At 30.3% G+C, this 16,443-nt stretch overlaps 2 protein-coding genes across 3 annotated transcripts; one reads left to right on the forward strand and one right to left on the reverse strand.

The window, feature by feature from the left end:
• Positions 1-1,601: 1,601 nt before the first annotated feature.
• Positions 1,602-3,603, forward strand: LOC108340054 (protein trichome birefringence-like 42). Of its 2 annotated transcripts, XM_017577285.2 has the most exons (6): positions 1,602-1,965; positions 2,332-2,366; positions 2,451-2,506; positions 2,604-2,779; positions 2,886-3,041; positions 3,241-3,603. In XM_017577285.2, exons 1-6 carry the CDS (start codon positions 1,709-1,711, stop codon positions 3,506-3,508), a joined length of 948 nt encoding a protein of 315 aa, XP_017432774.1. In that variant the 5' UTR covers positions 1,602-1,708; the 3' UTR covers positions 3,509-3,603. The 2 variants fall into 2 exon arrangements, with proteins under 2 accessions (XP_017432774.1, XP_017432773.1); XM_017577284.2 differs by having other exon boundaries at positions 2,332-2,506.
• Positions 3,604-5,789: 2,186 nt separating this feature from the next.
• Positions 5,790-9,415, reverse strand: LOC108339021 (50S ribosomal protein L13, chloroplastic). Its single transcript, XM_017576167.2, has 4 exons — positions 9,074-9,415; positions 8,262-8,447; positions 6,643-6,813; positions 5,790-6,142 (listed from the first exon to the last, which is right to left on the reverse strand). The coding sequence occupies exons 1-4, from the start codon at positions 9,320-9,322 to the stop codon at positions 6,026-6,028; spliced, it is 723 nt and encodes a 240-aa protein (XP_017431656.1). The 5' UTR covers positions 9,323-9,415; the 3' UTR covers positions 5,790-6,025.
• Between the last annotated feature and the right edge of the window lie 7,028 nt (positions 9,416-16,443).

The following is a 16,443-nucleotide window of genomic DNA, read 5'->3' on the forward strand; positions in this document are numbered from 1 at the left end:
TTTAGTTTTATATGTGTATATAATTTATTTTATCTTTTTATCTACTTATTTTATTTTAAATTTTTTATTTATATTTATTTTGTTGCCTCATAAAATTGTTTTATTAATCAATTATTTATTATTTATATTTTATTATGTAAAAATTAAACAAATATTTATTAATTATTATAATATAATAAAAGATGATACTAGAGAAAAGTTACGCTTAATAAACGTTTGTTAATTTTTTTGTTGTTTGATATTTCTATAATATTAATTATTTTTGCTATATTACTATTTTTTTATGATATTTCATTATATAGTCATTTAATAAAATTTAACGTTAAAAAATATATTTTAGTTTTAGTATGTAAAATACTGTCATTTAAAAATAGTAATATTGATATTTATTTTAAAGTAAGTTGATTTTTAAAATAAATAGTTATTTTAGTGTGTGAGCTTACACACATTTTAATATCATTAAAAGTTTTTTTAACATATTTTTACATATTTAATAATATGTTAAAGAATATAATATATTTAAAGTATTATTTCTTTTATATAGTCTTTTTTTTCTTTTATAATTTCTATTACTTGATCATTTAATAAAATTAAATTTTAAAAAAAAATTACTTTTATTACTTAAAATAATATTATTTAAAAAGTAATATATGTTTATTGATAAAAAAAAATATAAAAATTTGTGATAAAAAAATTTTTTCTTAAAAAATTCATTATAAAAAATTCATTATTAATTTTTTATGTGAACGGTTTCTTTTATTAATATTTTATTATTAAATAACGTTTTCTTGGCAAGACGAAGCAGTTGAACGGAAACTAGAGAAGAGAAAAGAATAAATAACGTTTTCTTGGCAAGACGAAGCAGTTGAACGAAAACTAGAGAAGAGAAAAGAGTAGATACAGTTCTCACATTTAACTTAACCGAAACTGTTATAAGTTCAGTTTTTAAAAACTAAACCATAAAATAATATACTGAACTTTTAGTGAAAGTGGATTAATTTTTTTTAAGTATAATATAGTATAGTTAACTATAGTACATTATAGATCAGTTATTTTTGTTCAACCCTTTACTTTCACCTTGATCTAAAGAACGTGTCAAAATGTCAGCTAAGGCTTGGCTTGATAGAATGAAATGTCCAAGTTAATTTTTTAATGGTTCTTTTTTTAACTGTTTATGAATTTTTAAATATTTATTGATAGATTTAATTAAAGCACTTACCTAATAATTTTTATTTAATAAATTCATAATAAAAAACCGTTTCAACTTATAATTAAAACATGGTTATAATATTTAATAATTACTTATATATTATTTTAACAATTTCAAAACTATTTAAAAGAGAAAATAATACTTTGATGATAAAATTGGAAATTTATCATCTAATTATTTCTTTCACCAAAAAAATTTCAAAGATAACAAAGATTAGTCCAATACTTTGTGTGGCTAATTTATTTGCAATGATGACTAAAACAAAAACATTATAAAACCTTGACAAGCTTTTGCCATGCATATATATATATATATATATATATATATATATATATATATATATATATATATATATATATATAAAAGCTTTAAAAAGTCAATATTTGTTATTTTGAATCTTATTATTCTCCTCAATGGAAGCTTCTCTCTCCTTAGAGGAACTCCCGTGTATACAAATGGCACACAAACATGGTGCGAAAATGCCAATGACAATTTCAAATGGCATTCTATTTCCGGTTGTGTGCTCTGGTTTTTGCTGTTCTATTGTCAGTGGCATCTCCACTATACCTTGTTCAAGCCAATGCTTGTGATTTTTCTCTCGGAAATTGGGTTGTTGATGACTCCCACTACCCTCTCTATGATGCCTCAAGAGATTGCCCCTTCATCGTTCGGGGATTCAATTGCCTCAGAAATGGTAGACCTGATCAAGATTACCTCAAGTATAGATGGAAACCCTCTGGGTGTGATCTTCCCCGGTAAAGTTTTCACTTTTACATTTCACTTTTTATACATTTGTTGCATGTTTTCGTTCCAAGCTTCACATGTAATTTTTCGGCTCTTCGATATACTTTTCAGAAGTTAATGATTATAACTTTCATATACATACATATGTATGTATATGTCTATGTAAAGGTGTACCTGAAATATATTTTTCCATCTTGAGCATGTCTTCAAACACACTTATAGATTTCATTTTCAATATCTTTGTTCATTCACTAGTGCACGTACAATCTCTGAGATTTTGTTCTTTAATTGACTCAAATGAGTATCCATGTATTATTAACTTGAGGTAATGATTAAGGTTTTGTTATTGTTGACAAGTGGTGTTGTGTTGTTAGCAGATTTGATGGGGTGAATTTCTTGGAGAGATACAAAGGTAAGAAGATAATGTTTGTTGGGGACTCCATAAGCAACAACATGTGGCAATCATTAACTTGTTTGCTTCACAATGCTGTCCCAGAATCAAGTTATGCCTTATCAACACCCACAAAGTATCTCTCTGTATTCACAATTCCGGTAGTTTTCATCATTTCAATTTTGATCAAAGGGAAATTTTGAGCTGTGTGAGATTACTAGTATTAACTTTGTGTACTTGTCTTGGATCATATGATAGGAATTTGATGTTTCAATTGTGTGGTTGAAAAATGGGTTCCTAGTGGATGTGGTTCATGACAAAGAAAAGGGCAGGATTGTGAAACTGGACTCCATTAAATCTGGGTACATGTGGAAAGGAGATGTATTGATTTTCAATACCTATCATTGGTGGACCCACTTGAATGAGTCTGAAACGTAATGAAGTTTTTGAACTATGTTTTCTGCATAATTTGGTTGAAGGATATGTTAATCAGTGATGTTAAATGGCTAATAATGATGCATTCATGTTATGTTTAAACAGGGTTCAATTTCAAGTAGGCAATGAAACAATAAAGAACATGGATCCCATGGAAGCTTACAAGATTGGGTTAACAACTTGGTCTAAATGGATCGATGCTAACATTGATCCCTCGATGACAAAAGTTTTGTTCCAAGGAATTGCTGCATCCCATTTTGAGTAAGTCTAATTGTTCATTCCATTTAAGCTAAAATTCACATAAGAACTCTAGATAACAAATTAAATAACAAGGGCGAGTTGAAAGTATAGGAACATCATTTGTCCAAAGAAGCTAAAATGAAGACATGTTTTGAATAATGAGGACATCATTTGTCCAAAGTTGTAGTGGAAGATTCATGTTTTGTTGTGAATTGTGAAGGGGAAAGGGGTGTCTGAAAGAAAGTGAGCCAGCAGAAGGAGCACAGCCACCTTATCCTGGTGTAGAAATTGTGAGGAATGTTTTGAGCAGTATGTCATATCCTGTGTATTTGCTTGACATTACATTTCTGACACAGCTGAGAATAGATGGCCATCCTTCTATATATACAGGCAAAGGCACCTCTTATGTGGACTGTAGTCACTGGTGTCTAGCTGGTGCACCTGATGCTTGGAATGAAATTTTGTATGCTGTTCTGCTTGGACTTTAACATTTTTCATGACTTTTCTCTCTGCTTTTTCATCTTTTCTTAGCAAATAGGACTGAACTTGGATAAAACTTCCACTTTGCCTTTATATGTGTTTGTTATTTTAGAACAAAAAGTTTAGTCTTGTTTTTGCTTTATTTTGAAGATTAATATAGCATTCATAGTTGCACTATATAATTAGCTTTGTTTTTATTCATTTGTATATATATATTTATATATATATAGAGAGAGAGAGGAGAAAACTTATATTGGATGTTGACTAATTGGACTACAATGAATATCTGGGTTATAATATAATTACAAGATAATTTAGATCTCAACTTTCTGAAAAAAAAAATAGTTTGAAACATGTCTTTCGCAAAGGTAAATTGAAGTTCAACTTGAGAAAGCATACATGTCTTAGCTCTTTAATGATTAGACTTAAAAAAGGATGGATATTAATCATTTAAGGTTTATAAATAAATTTACACTATCAAAACAAGAAGATCGAGTAAATGATATAAGTTTCTTAGACCTTTTTGCCATGGAATTAAGCTATGAACCTTTCAAATAAAGGAAAGATACCTATATGAAACTTTGGCTTCCCAAGTATAATATTGTTAGGATTGATATTGTCCTCCAATCATATTTAGACTCTTACCTTAAATATATACTATACACTTAATAATATATTATAATATCACTTTTTATCTTTATTTTCATCTAATTTGTTTAATGAGGTGTTTTTTGTAATGTTCATTTTTGTGTTAATTTTCGTAATTTATGTTCAATTGAGTCATTTTTCATAATGTCGTCAAAATCGTTAAGCAGATGAACTGTTTGCATCACATGTCAGTGACTTTTTTTAATTTTTAAAATTTTTTATTAGTTTAAAAAAAAAATCTTAGTTTAAAAAAGATGTTCACGTGACAAGTAGTGTCAATGTTAGATGTTAAGTCACTATTACGTGTCAATATCTTATATTTAATTTAGTCTCAATTTTCGTTAATTTTATTCAATTTAGTCTTATTTTTTTGTTAATTTTACTCAATTGAATTTCAATTTTGTCTTTCTCTAAATTGATATTAAATTTAATTTTTATTAAAATTCACATTTTTTAAATTTTTTTTTATTTTTAAACTAACTCTAACTATATTATTATTGGAATATAATTATTAGATTTATGTTTGATTTTTTTCTACATGTAAAAATTAGGGTTAGAATTTCTTTAAATATAATGAAGAATTCTTCTAATTTTAAAAATAATAAAGAACTTTCATTCCAATTTTAAAAATAAATTAGAATTTTTCTTTTAATTTTAGAAATAAATTGGATTTTTTTTAATTTTAAAAATAATGAAGAATTTTCCTTCTAATTTTAAAAATAATGAAGAATTATCCTTCTAATTTTAAAAATAATGAAAACAAATTCTTTTAATTTTAAAAAAAAATGAAAACAAATTCTTTTAATTTTAAAAATAATGAAGAAATTTTTATATAATTTTAAAAATAATGCAAAATTTTCCTTTTTAAAGTTTAAAATTAGGATTGAATTGAACAAAATTAACATAACTTTAAACCAACTTGAAAAAAAAACAATGAAAATTGGGATTAAATTAAATATAAGACACGTGACACTAACCGATTAAACACATGATACTGACATTATCACATGACATACTATTGATTTGACATGTGGATAACTTTTTTTAAAATTAAGAAAATTTTTAAAACAATTAAAAAAAGACATGTGACGTACACGTTTCATCTCCCGTTAATAGTGTAGAAATAGATTGGCCTTGTTTCCCGACCAAGAGGGAGATGAATTGGTTTTGTATTATAAAAATTGATCTTTTAAAAACCTTTTGAAAATCTCTGAGTCTTCCTTGAAATACAAGCAAATAAAGAATGTAATAAATGAAAGAGATAAAGAATAGAAAGAACCACACTAAGGTTTATACTGGTTCCGCTTCAATGCCTACATCTAGTCTCTTTCAATCAACCTGGGATTGAAAGCACATGCACTATATAGATTGAGTTTTACAAGAAGCAATACAAAGACACTCTCTCAATGTATCCTTCTCTCTAAGTCCAAATCTACTGTAGTCAAACACATATATGAAATGCATGACAAAGCAATATCATACAGTACTAGAGCTAGTAGAAAGTGGCATAACCTCCACTTCGATCTTCTTTTCTTCGATTCATTTTTTTCTTTCCATTTTGGGGTCTAAACAATTAAAGAAAAAAATAAAAGGCATGGACGTTTCCTTCAAATAATAAAGCTGACAATAAACTCAAGCATATTAAAAAATATGACATGACTAAGATTCAAATCTACAACAAAAATATTATGAAGATTCAACAAAGGACCTTAAACACAAACAAAATAATACAATAATCAGTTACCTCTACAGACAATATAAACATTAATGGAAGACATCAGCAAGGTGGAAGCCAAAGCAGGAAACTCGATGTTCTGCAAAATGGATAGAGTTACGATTGTCATATATCATTCCATTTTCTCGACGGCAACTGTGACCTATTTCTGGAGTTGTATTCTCTTATCCCTTATTGGCAAGTCAATGGGCTTTTGTGCCGCATGTGGATGATCGGGGCCCTTGTAAACCTTCAGGTGGGTGAATAGTCTCCTGCCAAGCTAAATAAAACAAGCAACCCTTGATTATAGTCGATTCAACGAAAAACTGAGCATTATTTTCACAGAAATAAATAAATCAAAGAGCATATAGCACATGAAGTTAACCATCCTTAGAAGATAAAATTACCAACGCAAGAGTTTTCCAGTCCTGAAATATAGGAACACCAGAAAAATGACTCTTGCGTTGAACAGCGCAAAAAGAAAATCATGTCCCAAAGCATGATCATGAGTATAGTCTGTCCTTCAAAATATCCACGCATTCCTTTCAACACAAAAATCTTCGGCTAATTTACAATCCTGGGATTCACTTCATTCTTCACCACTAAATTCTTCCATCAATTATGGGGCTGAATCTTACATGTGGAATGTCATGAAAACTAATCACCCAATTTAGAATTGTTACTATCTCTACAATTACCATACAACAACAAGTCGGTTTAACATTTCTACTTCCGATATGGGCATGTCTTAGAAAAATATTCAACCACACTTGAACTTACCCTCCCTTTTGGAAGCATGCCCCGAACAGCATGTTCAATAATTCTTTCAGGAATTCTGTTTTGCAGCTGAGCAAATGTCTCCACCGTCATACCACCAGGTCTTCCAGAGTGTCTTCTATAAAGCTTTTGAGTCCTCTTTTTCCCAGATACAGCAATCTTTTCAGCATTTACCTTTCGAGCCCCAAGTTAAATAATAAACAGATTCAGACTTGGTATGGCATCACAAAACTTTATATGTAAGTAGCACATGTCCTTCACTCATCAATAGGAAAAGAAGAAAATATAATCAGATACATTCTTATTACTTAAACCTTCTCCATAAGGTTCAGGCTGCCTAACACAGACAATCGTGTGAAAAGTGAGAAACCAAGCAGTAATGTTATCATTAATATAGAATATTTTCATAAAGGAGATCGTGTTTCCTTAATATACCTTTTCATTTTTCTTCTAGAAAAACTGTTTATCAACGAAATTTGAAAACTGTTCTTGGATCATAAGTTGTCCTCAAGATTATATAATTGAAATCAAACATCAACTGCAATATTGCATAAAAACTGTGTTGAATATAGTGAAAACAAAGTATGAGATTAATCTCTCTTGGGTTCAATATACACATAGAGTTTCCTATTTATAATAAAAGAAATATGGACTAAGTCCAAAATATAGATAAGAAATAATAACCAACTAACTAAGATAAAAGATAAAGATAATATATCTAACAAACTATTTACAATATAGGGATATTGGAAAATTTAAATGCAGAAGAATCCCTATCTTCATATTTACATAATGGAATGATAATTAACTGATTATATAAAAGAATAATGCTTTTGCAGCAATTTAAACAATCCAAAAATCATGTACTCAAACATAAAATGATTAAGTGCAGCTTAATCAAGATTTTTCCAAATATGATGCAAAAAACAATACATTGATTACAGCTAAAGTTGAGAACCAATATACAAAAAATATATAATTTAATTGAAGGTGCTGTCAAATAGAAGATTATTACAGAAATAGAGCTAAAAATGATAACGTTAACTTAATAAAACATGATATCAGTTGCATGTAATTCATTTTTGTTGTTCCCTACTATTGCGAAAAACCCAAGTCTTGTATCAGTTTTATGCCATAATATAGTGTATAAGTGGAAATTAATGTTATCTTACAAGTTAGTTTTGTGTAACTATGCTAGGTTCAAATTTGGAGATAAAAGGATGATTTAGTGATAAAGTTGGAAACAAATACTAACTAACATTGCCGATAAAAAAAAAATGTTAGGTTCAAATTCAAATCATAAGGCCTACCATTTAAAAGAAAGATAAAAATGTAATAAACTCCTGGCAACTATTGGTCAATTCCAAAAACCCCAATGGATGTTTCTCTTTCTCCTTCTGAAATACCAAGTATCCAAGAGACTATACTTACTCCTTCGCAAAATTCCTATTCCAAATCTACAACTTCCCCTCCTAATCTTTCTATACATACCCTGTTCTAGCTAATTAACAAAGGGTTTATACAATTGAAGTAGTACTTCCATTGCCACTCACAAACAGACAGGTAGAATGCATAAATATAATCATAACTACATGAGAAATAACCTATGCAGAGCTACATACCACAATTACAAATGCACCCATGTCCACACTGGGTGTGTAGGTTGCTAAGTTTTTCCCTCGGATGTGAATAGCAATTGTAGAAGCTAATCTTCCAAGAACTTTATCTGTAGCGTCAACAACATACCATGTTTTCTCTGTATTTACATGATCTGCAGCTTTTGGATACCAGCTCTTGTTCCAAATGTCCTGCAATTTATTTTTTGGTTGGGGAGTTCAAATTCACCCAACAAAATAAAAAACATCAATAAAGTTAAAAATCTTTAAAGACAACAACACGTACAAAAATTGCATTCAGACACTTAAATTTAACATCAGTATTCTTTTGAAATTCATAACAAACACTAGAATCCACCTTCAAACTAACTTCAATAGAAAAACTGACGTAAAGATTAAAAACCACTTAAAGAATTAAAAAAGAAAATAAAATGAAAACAAAAAGAATAAATGGTCAATTTAGTTCCTAAAATTGTAATTGACAGTCACATTAATCCTTACTATTAACCAAATCAAAAAATCTCCCCAACTATAACCCACCACTCATTTTAGGTGACTTTAGTGATAATATTAAAATCTGCTCAGGGACCGAAATGACGATGAGTAATTAATTTAGAGACTTAAATAAAAAAAAAGTTACAATTTAATTAAAACTAAGCACTAAATCAACAGAGAAAAATATATAAGAATTTAGTTAAACTTAGCGACTACCTATTAAAGGTATGTTTGGATGAGCTATTCTACCAAAGTTCCTCCAAATAAAATGAAATTGACTTCTTCATAAGTTTAAAAAAAAAAAAACAACGGTTGCATTGTACCGGGCCTTTGAATCGGGGTTCGGGCTCGACGCAGGCGAAACGCGGGTCTTCGACTGGGGCAGGTGTGGTAGATTCCTGTTGACAACGGATACGGGAATTTGAGGGTAAAAGGGTTCGAACAGAAGAAGTTAATGTAAGCTTTGGAAGTGACAATTGGAAGCCTCCAAAGGAAGATTTTGTAGAGGCTGCGACCACGTTCTTGTGGGAAAGTAACGGAGTTACAGAAGTTGAACCACACAGCAGCGCCATTGTCTCGCTTTATCGCTCTATCTCTTTCGCTATATGGCTTCCTTCAGTGTTTCTTTTGTTTGGATAACGTTTAGCGATTGAGCGATATGGGACTAGGAGATATAAGTTATTTCTAGGTTAAAATATGTATAGTCAGTTTTTAGTGTAATATACTTTTGGCTTTCATTATTATTACAATTATTCTAGTTACAAAATTCGGAGTGAATTACCTTAAACTAAAAATATATTTAAACTTCAAAATTTAATAATAAGATCTTAATTTTAAAATTTAAAAATACGTTTATTTTTTTATATTGACTATTTCGAAAGTAAAAATGACTTTGAAAAATTATTTTAATTCATCAAATTTAGAATTTAGGAACTGAAAGATTTTTTTAAAAAATTAAGAGACTGAACCTTCCTTTTTAGTTGGAGAGAAAAAAAACTAATTTAACCTCAAATATTTAAGACAAAGTAACAATTAAACGTATGCTTTTTCATTTGTTTCTTCTTAAAAGTTTGTATTAAGTTTTGTAGTTTGAAATTTGAAATTTTTGTTCTCAATCGAACTTCAACCACTACGAGAATCGTTTATCCTCTTAAATGGGTAAGTTGAATTTGTTTTATGTTTTATAGTGTTACTAAATTGAAGTCCAACTCTTAGTTGGTTTGGGGGAGAAGATTAAAGCACAAAGATTTATTATACTTTTCTATTTATTATAAATAATTGGATGTGATATGATTAATTAAAAAGTCATCCCCTGAATATTTTTTACAAGAAAGTTTGTAAATATTTATTAATTTTGATTAAGTGTTGTTAAACAAGGTAAATACAACTATTTTTCATTTGCAAGATGATAGATTTTAATTATATAAAAAAATGGACAATTAGCACATTGTGATTTCTTTAAATTTGTTTGGAAGTAAAGTTGTGGAGATCATTCTTTGTAAATATTATGTAAAAAGTTATAGTAACTCAAGTGCTCTACTTTATATTAATATACATATTCTTGATTGATAAAAAAAAATTATACGTTGTGTTCTCTTAGGTAATTTGAAAAGTAATGTCTTAGTCAAAGGTACACTTAGTTTTTTAATCTCATGTTGTACTTAATGAAATTCTTTATGAAATTATTTTTGTTTTGTAGGAAATGTTTTTGTCTTCACATCTACCAAAAAGATTTTATAAAACTTATGTCAACATTAAATATCTTTTAAAGATACATGAAAGGTGTTTCATGCCAATGTATATCTTGACACTTTACAATGTTATTTGTCACGTATGATCCTATGCTTTATTCTAGATTAGGGGAAATTTCTCTCAGCTAAGTTTGACAAGTCATGTCAATTACCATAATGTTATTTTTTAAAAAATATATAAACATTTAATGTTATGTGATCTGTATGTAATATGCATCTTTACATGCTACCTAGATAAAGGAATACTTGAAGATAAAGATTTAAAGTGTGAAGCTTCTCAAGGGAAAAAAAAGGATTTACAAGGGCCAATTTTCATAACTTCCTATATAAAGTAGTCTTTCAAAAAGAATAAAAACAAGTGATCAACAGTGTCAAAACGCCATTAATTTTGTTGCTCAAAGCTTCTCTTCCCTTAATTTTTACAAGATCATTATTTGTATTCATTTAACTAATTAGAAGAATGTTTTAACATCGAATGTGTGAAAAGCCTTTTCTCTATCTAATAAGCAAAACCTTCTTGTGATCTATATTATATAGATCACCATTTTTTTCTTTAAAATCATTTATCCAAGAGTGACTTCGTTATAGACAATAATCTAGTCTTAGCTAGAAATGATTGTGATTTAAACAATATTCAGGTTATTTAAAAAAGAGTGACAAATTGTTTGTGATATTAAAAAAAATCATTTATCATCATCCCATAAGACAAAACATTGCAAAAATTTGGAGAATTGCGATACACAATTTAGCCATCACTTTTTGTGGATCCAATTTGTTTTTCACAAAGATCCTTGAAAATATTTTGATGATAAAAGATAATCAATTGTATTTCATGTTATAAATTTATTGTTTGAATGTGTGTTAGTCATACATGGAGGAAAATATTTTATCCAAGTTTAAGCAACATAAGTTTTCACAACTTTAACAAAGTAACAAATGTTTTTTTAACACATATTAGTTGTTTATTTCTTATAGTAACCGATTACATTTCATCATATAGTTATTGTTAGGTAAGAGTTTGTGTAAGAATGGATAGTGTAAGAATGGGTATAGAGTTTATATAATATTTATGATGAATTTTCCATATGAATGTATTGTATATGTTTTGTTGGGTTATCCCAACAAAGAGTTTAATGTTAAGAGAGAAAAAAGTTATGATGCTTAGGGTTTTTCATGCGAATATATGTTGTAAGTGTTGGGTTATTAAGCTCACTTCTTATGTGGAGAATAGGCCAAATAATGTAGACTATTATGTCTCACTTTGTTTTAGTGGAGATGAATCAGATTATTAGGGCACATTAGAGTAATTTAAAGAGAGAGAAAAGCCAAGTGAGAGAGAAAGGAAGAGAAGAAGTCATTCCTGCATAACATAAAATTTGCATTGATATTTTCACTAGTACAAAAATTGCGTACAACGTTGAATATTTTGGGCTTTTAATGGCGAATTCGTGAACAACGTCATATCCGGAAATGTTAAATTTACGTCGAATTTAAAAAATTTGACGTTAAATTAATGTCAAATTTTATTAATATACGACGTTAACTTAACGTCGAATTATGGTAATATTCGACGTTAATCAATTTTTTTTATATTTCTTTTAATTAATTGTGATCCTTTTTTACAACTCTACGAAACCTGAAAAGCAAAAACACAACAAATTTCAACTTTTGGTATTTTATAAAGCATGAACTATAATAACCAGCAACAAACAAGTTCAATCAAACAACAACAACAAACAAGTTCAACTAAACAACAACAACAGACAAGTTCAACAAAAAAAATAACAAACAAGTTCAACAAATAAGTTCTTCAAAACGAAAACAAAAATGAAAACAAACCTTCAAAAGGTGGGTTCGTCGGAATAAAGTTTCATCACAGTGAAAGAGAAAGCAAAATGCGCCTATGAAGGACAAAAGCACGAAAATAATCGATTAAAACAAACAAAAATCATACATAAAGTAATTAATTAACATGCATTTGTATCAAATGAAAGAAAGATTAAATGTGATGCTCGTCAAACTTCGTTCGGGAAAAGTTTGAGAAGAGAAGAGGGAATCACGCGCTAAGATAAAGTGAATGAATTTTCAATCTCGCACTCAAATTTTTATTGAATTCACTAACCTTTTAACGTCGAATTTAAAAGTCATTCGACGTTTTATATCCTTTTACGTAGAATTACAATTCTAAACGACATTTAATAATTGCATTTATTTACAAAAATGTCACCGCTCATTTTTAACGTTCGTTATTTAGTGGTTGGACGTTGAACGCGTGACGTTATACGCTATTTTTGTACTAGTGTTTCATTGTTGTAAAGTGTTCACCATTGGATTGGGCTGATTTTTGGACAATAGGTACCAAACGTACGGGTCTTCATTTTGAATATTCGGATCGTCAATTAGAGGTATAGTTTGAGAGAAAACAGCCTCACATTAGTAGCTCTGTTTTGTAGAATTTCATAAAATCTGCATCGATATTTTCGTCGTTATGAAATCATTCACCGTTAGATTAGACTGATTTTTGGAAAGTGGGTTCCATACATATGGTTCTTCATTCTAACTGTTCAGATCGTTAACCCACTAGTAAAAAAAACACATTTTTGACGCGTCATATACGCTTCAGTTTCGACGAAACCGAAACATTTAAAAAGGCGGTGGTAGTTTTGTAAATAGGATGAAGTTATATGCCTCGGTTCTATTCAGAACCGATGCCTAAGAGCCATACGACATCGGTTGTGTAGGTAACCGAAGTGTAATATCCTGTCCCCCACCCTCCAAGTCATCATACACGCTTTCTAAAACACTGATACTGCTTCGGGTGGTGTAGAATCGAAGTATGAAACCACTACTGCCTCGGTTAATAGCAAAACCGAGGCATAATGTCCTGAACCCTTTTAGACTTTCCATCTGACATAGAGATACTACCTCGGTTTTCACGTGAACCAAGTCTGATTGTTTGAGGCAAAATTTCTAATTTTCCATTTTCGGAAGGGAATAGCCAACGGGTGGGCACTTAACCGATGTGGTCTCGTGCTACTACCTCGGGTTTTGTAGTTAACCGAGGTAATATCATTTTTTTTACTGCCAGAAACATAGTAGGTCTCATTTACGCGAACATTTCACTTCTCTCCCTCTCGCAAAGCTACTGTTCCCCTTCTCCCTCTCGCGGCTGAGGCTCCTCCCTTCTCCATTTCGCTGCCTCCGGCATCGTCGTGCAGTGCCGCCATCGTCTCCGCCTATCGTCGCCATGGCCGCTACCGGTTGTTCTCCCTGCCACCGTTTCTGTTGCCAAGAGCGCCGTCGTCCACCGTTGTTGTCGTCTCCGCCAGTCGCCGACATCGCCAGAAGTGGCTGTTCTCACTGCCACCGGTTTTTCTTTACTTTTTTTTCACCAAAAAGGCAAGAGGAGTTAACCTTAACTTTATGTTTATTTCTGATATACTCTGTGGTGGTTGTTTAGTTCTTTTATGAAAAAAAGTTTTGGAATCCAAATTGCTTTGAATGGTTTAATGTGGAAGTCAATTTAACTGTGAAATTCGAAAGTGTTTTATTGTGTATGGTGTTGGTGATGCATGAGTGAATTTAACTGTGAAATAAATAAAGTGATTATTTATTTTTTTTTTTACAAAAAGGTTAGCAAATAAACACTTTATGTGCTTGAACTCTGAAAATGTTAATGTTATATAAATGGAATGATGAGTATTAATCTAAGTAGTGGAAGTAAAATATAAGTTTGTGTGGTTGAATTTTGAAAATGTTAATGTCATATAAATGGAATAATGGGATTATAATTATATATAATATAAGTTTGAAAGTATTAATCTAAGTGTTGGAAGTAAAATATCCTTTGTACTCAACATGAAGTTTAGGAATTTACTCGCTCCATTCTATAAGGTCTTATATGGTTGAATGCCTCCCTAAGGTCCTTCATGTGCTGGCTAATCAATAGATCTGACCACTGTGTCGTTACTTCTATGCAAACCGAATGATAGTAATTAATGTCTTGTTTATTTTTTTTAGATATTGTATAGTTGACCGACTTTCATTGTTGATCGGCTTTCACGCTCCCAGGTTCCTATTCTTAATTGTTTCCATTTAATATGAACATGTTATTATTTGTTTGAGTGAATATATTGTTTGCTTCAATATATTGTTTGCTTAAATATATTGTATGTTGCGTATGTAATTATTTGTTTGTTTGAATATATATTGTTGGTGTGCATTAGCCTTAGTTTCCCGTTTGAGATTCAATACAAAAATTACTTACTATCTCTACATTTTTTTGAACAAATGTACTTTTAAAAATGAAGGGAGAGGAGATAGTAATAATAATTTACAAGTATTGAATCTTAAATTGTCCGGTTGGACAGTTTAAGAAGAGTAATAAATTTTTCATAATTTATTAATACATATAAATTTTAATATACATGTCTTAAATTTCATGAAAATTTGCAGTTGTGTTTTGTATTGATCTTTAGGTGCATATTTGATTGTGATTTATAATCACTTTCATTTCGTGTAACCTGAAGACCAATGTGAAATGCTGGCAAAATTTCGTGAAATTTTTTATATGTTGTTTAAAATTGATATGTTTAATAAAATAAAATAAAGTTAATCTTCTTGAATGAGATAAGGTCACACATTGAATACAAACACTATCGAAGTGATCATTCAAGATTATTGAAATTGTGTAAACAATTTCAGTAAACATGCGTACGGATCGAGGGTGGATTAATTTACCACGCATCATCACTGAGTATGAGAGAGGGGTAGACGAATTTATAGAGTTTGCGCAACGTAATGCGAGTACAAGTGGTGATGATGAAGTCAAGTTCAGATGTCCTTGTGTGAACTGTTTGAATGGGAGGAAGTTGAACGCAACTGATATTAGGGAACATCTTATCTGTGATGGTTTCATACAAAGTTATACAACATGGATATGGCACGGTGAATTATCAGGCTTTCCAACTGTCTCTCCAACTGAAAATGTATATGATTCCACAATGGATATGTAAGATCGACCAGAAGAAGACAACTTAGAGGACATGATCCGCGATGTTGGCGCAGAAGCTTTTGCCCAAGCACATGTGTATGAAACGATGTCCACTGATGCGGAGACTCCTTTGTATGCTGGTTCAACTAAGTTCACACGGTTGTCAGCGATGTTAAGGCTCATGAATTTAAAGGCGACCAATGGATGGACTGATAAGAGTTTTACAGAATTGTTGTCGTTGTTGAATGAAATGCTGCCAGATGGAAATACGTTACCCACTCGTAATTATGATGCAAAAAAAAATTCTTTGTCCGATGGGTATGGAGTATAAACGAATACATGCATGTCCGAATGATTGCATATTATATAGGAATGAGAATGAAGTTTTGATAAAGTGTCCAAAATATGGGTTATCACGATACAAGTCAAAAAACAACGGTGAAGATAGTGGTCACATAGAAAAGAATGGTTCTGCTTTGAAAGTAGTTTGGTACCTTCCATTCGTGGCCAAACTTAAGCGTTTGTTCGCGAATCTCAAAGACGCTAAAAACCTAAGATGGCATGCAGATGAGAGAACAATTGATGGGCTGCTTCGTCATCCAGCTGATTCAAAGCAATGGAAAAATATTGACCAAGAATTCCCCCAATTTTTTGAAGAATGTAGAAATCTTAGGTTTGGCTTAACTATTGATGGAATGAACCCATTTGGTAATTTAAGTACCAATCACAGTTGTTGGCCCGTTATATTGATAATTTAACACTTATCTCCTAGATTGTGCATGAAAAGAAAGTACAGGATGTTGTCAATGTTGATATCTGGTCTAAAGCAGCATGGAAATGACATTGATGTTTATCTCAGGCCATTAGTTGAAGACTTGAAGTTGTTGTGGGTTGATGGGGTTGAAATATTTGATTCCTTTGCTTCAGAAACTTTCATGATGCATCCATG

Source organism: Vigna angularis, chromosome 5 (genome assembly GCF_016808095.1).
Source record: "Vigna angularis cultivar LongXiaoDou No.4 chromosome 5, ASM1680809v1, whole genome shotgun sequence".
Classification (NCBI taxonomy): domain Eukaryota; kingdom Viridiplantae; phylum Streptophyta; class Magnoliopsida; order Fabales; family Fabaceae; genus Vigna; species Vigna angularis.

Bases quoted from the DNA above. Each gene is read 5' to 3' on its own strand.
- LOC108339021 (XM_017576167.2), bottom strand. From the start codon at position 9,322: ATGGCGCTGCTGTGTGGTTCAACTTCTGTAACTCCGTTACTTTCCCAC. The intron at 6,814-8,261 runs GTATGTAGCTCT...GGGGCTCGAAAG, and splicing joins TGGGTGCATTTGTAATTGTG to GTAAATGCTGAAAAGATTGC. The intron at 6,143-6,642 runs GTAAGTTCAAGT...TGTTTTATTTAG, and splicing joins GCATGCTTCCAAAAGGGAGG to CTTGGCAGGAGACTATTCAC.
- LOC108340054 (XM_017577284.2), top strand. From the start codon at position 1,709: ATGGCATTCTATTTCCGGTTGTGTGCTCTGGTTTTTGCTGTTCTATTG. The intron at 1,966-2,331 runs GTAAAGTTTTCA...TGTTGTTAGCAG, and splicing joins TCTGGGTGTGATCTTCCCCG to ATTTGATGGGGTGAATTTCT. The intron at 2,780-2,885 runs GTAATGAAGTTT...ATGTTTAAACAG, and splicing joins CACTTGAATGAGTCTGAAAC to GGTTCAATTTCAAGTAGGCA.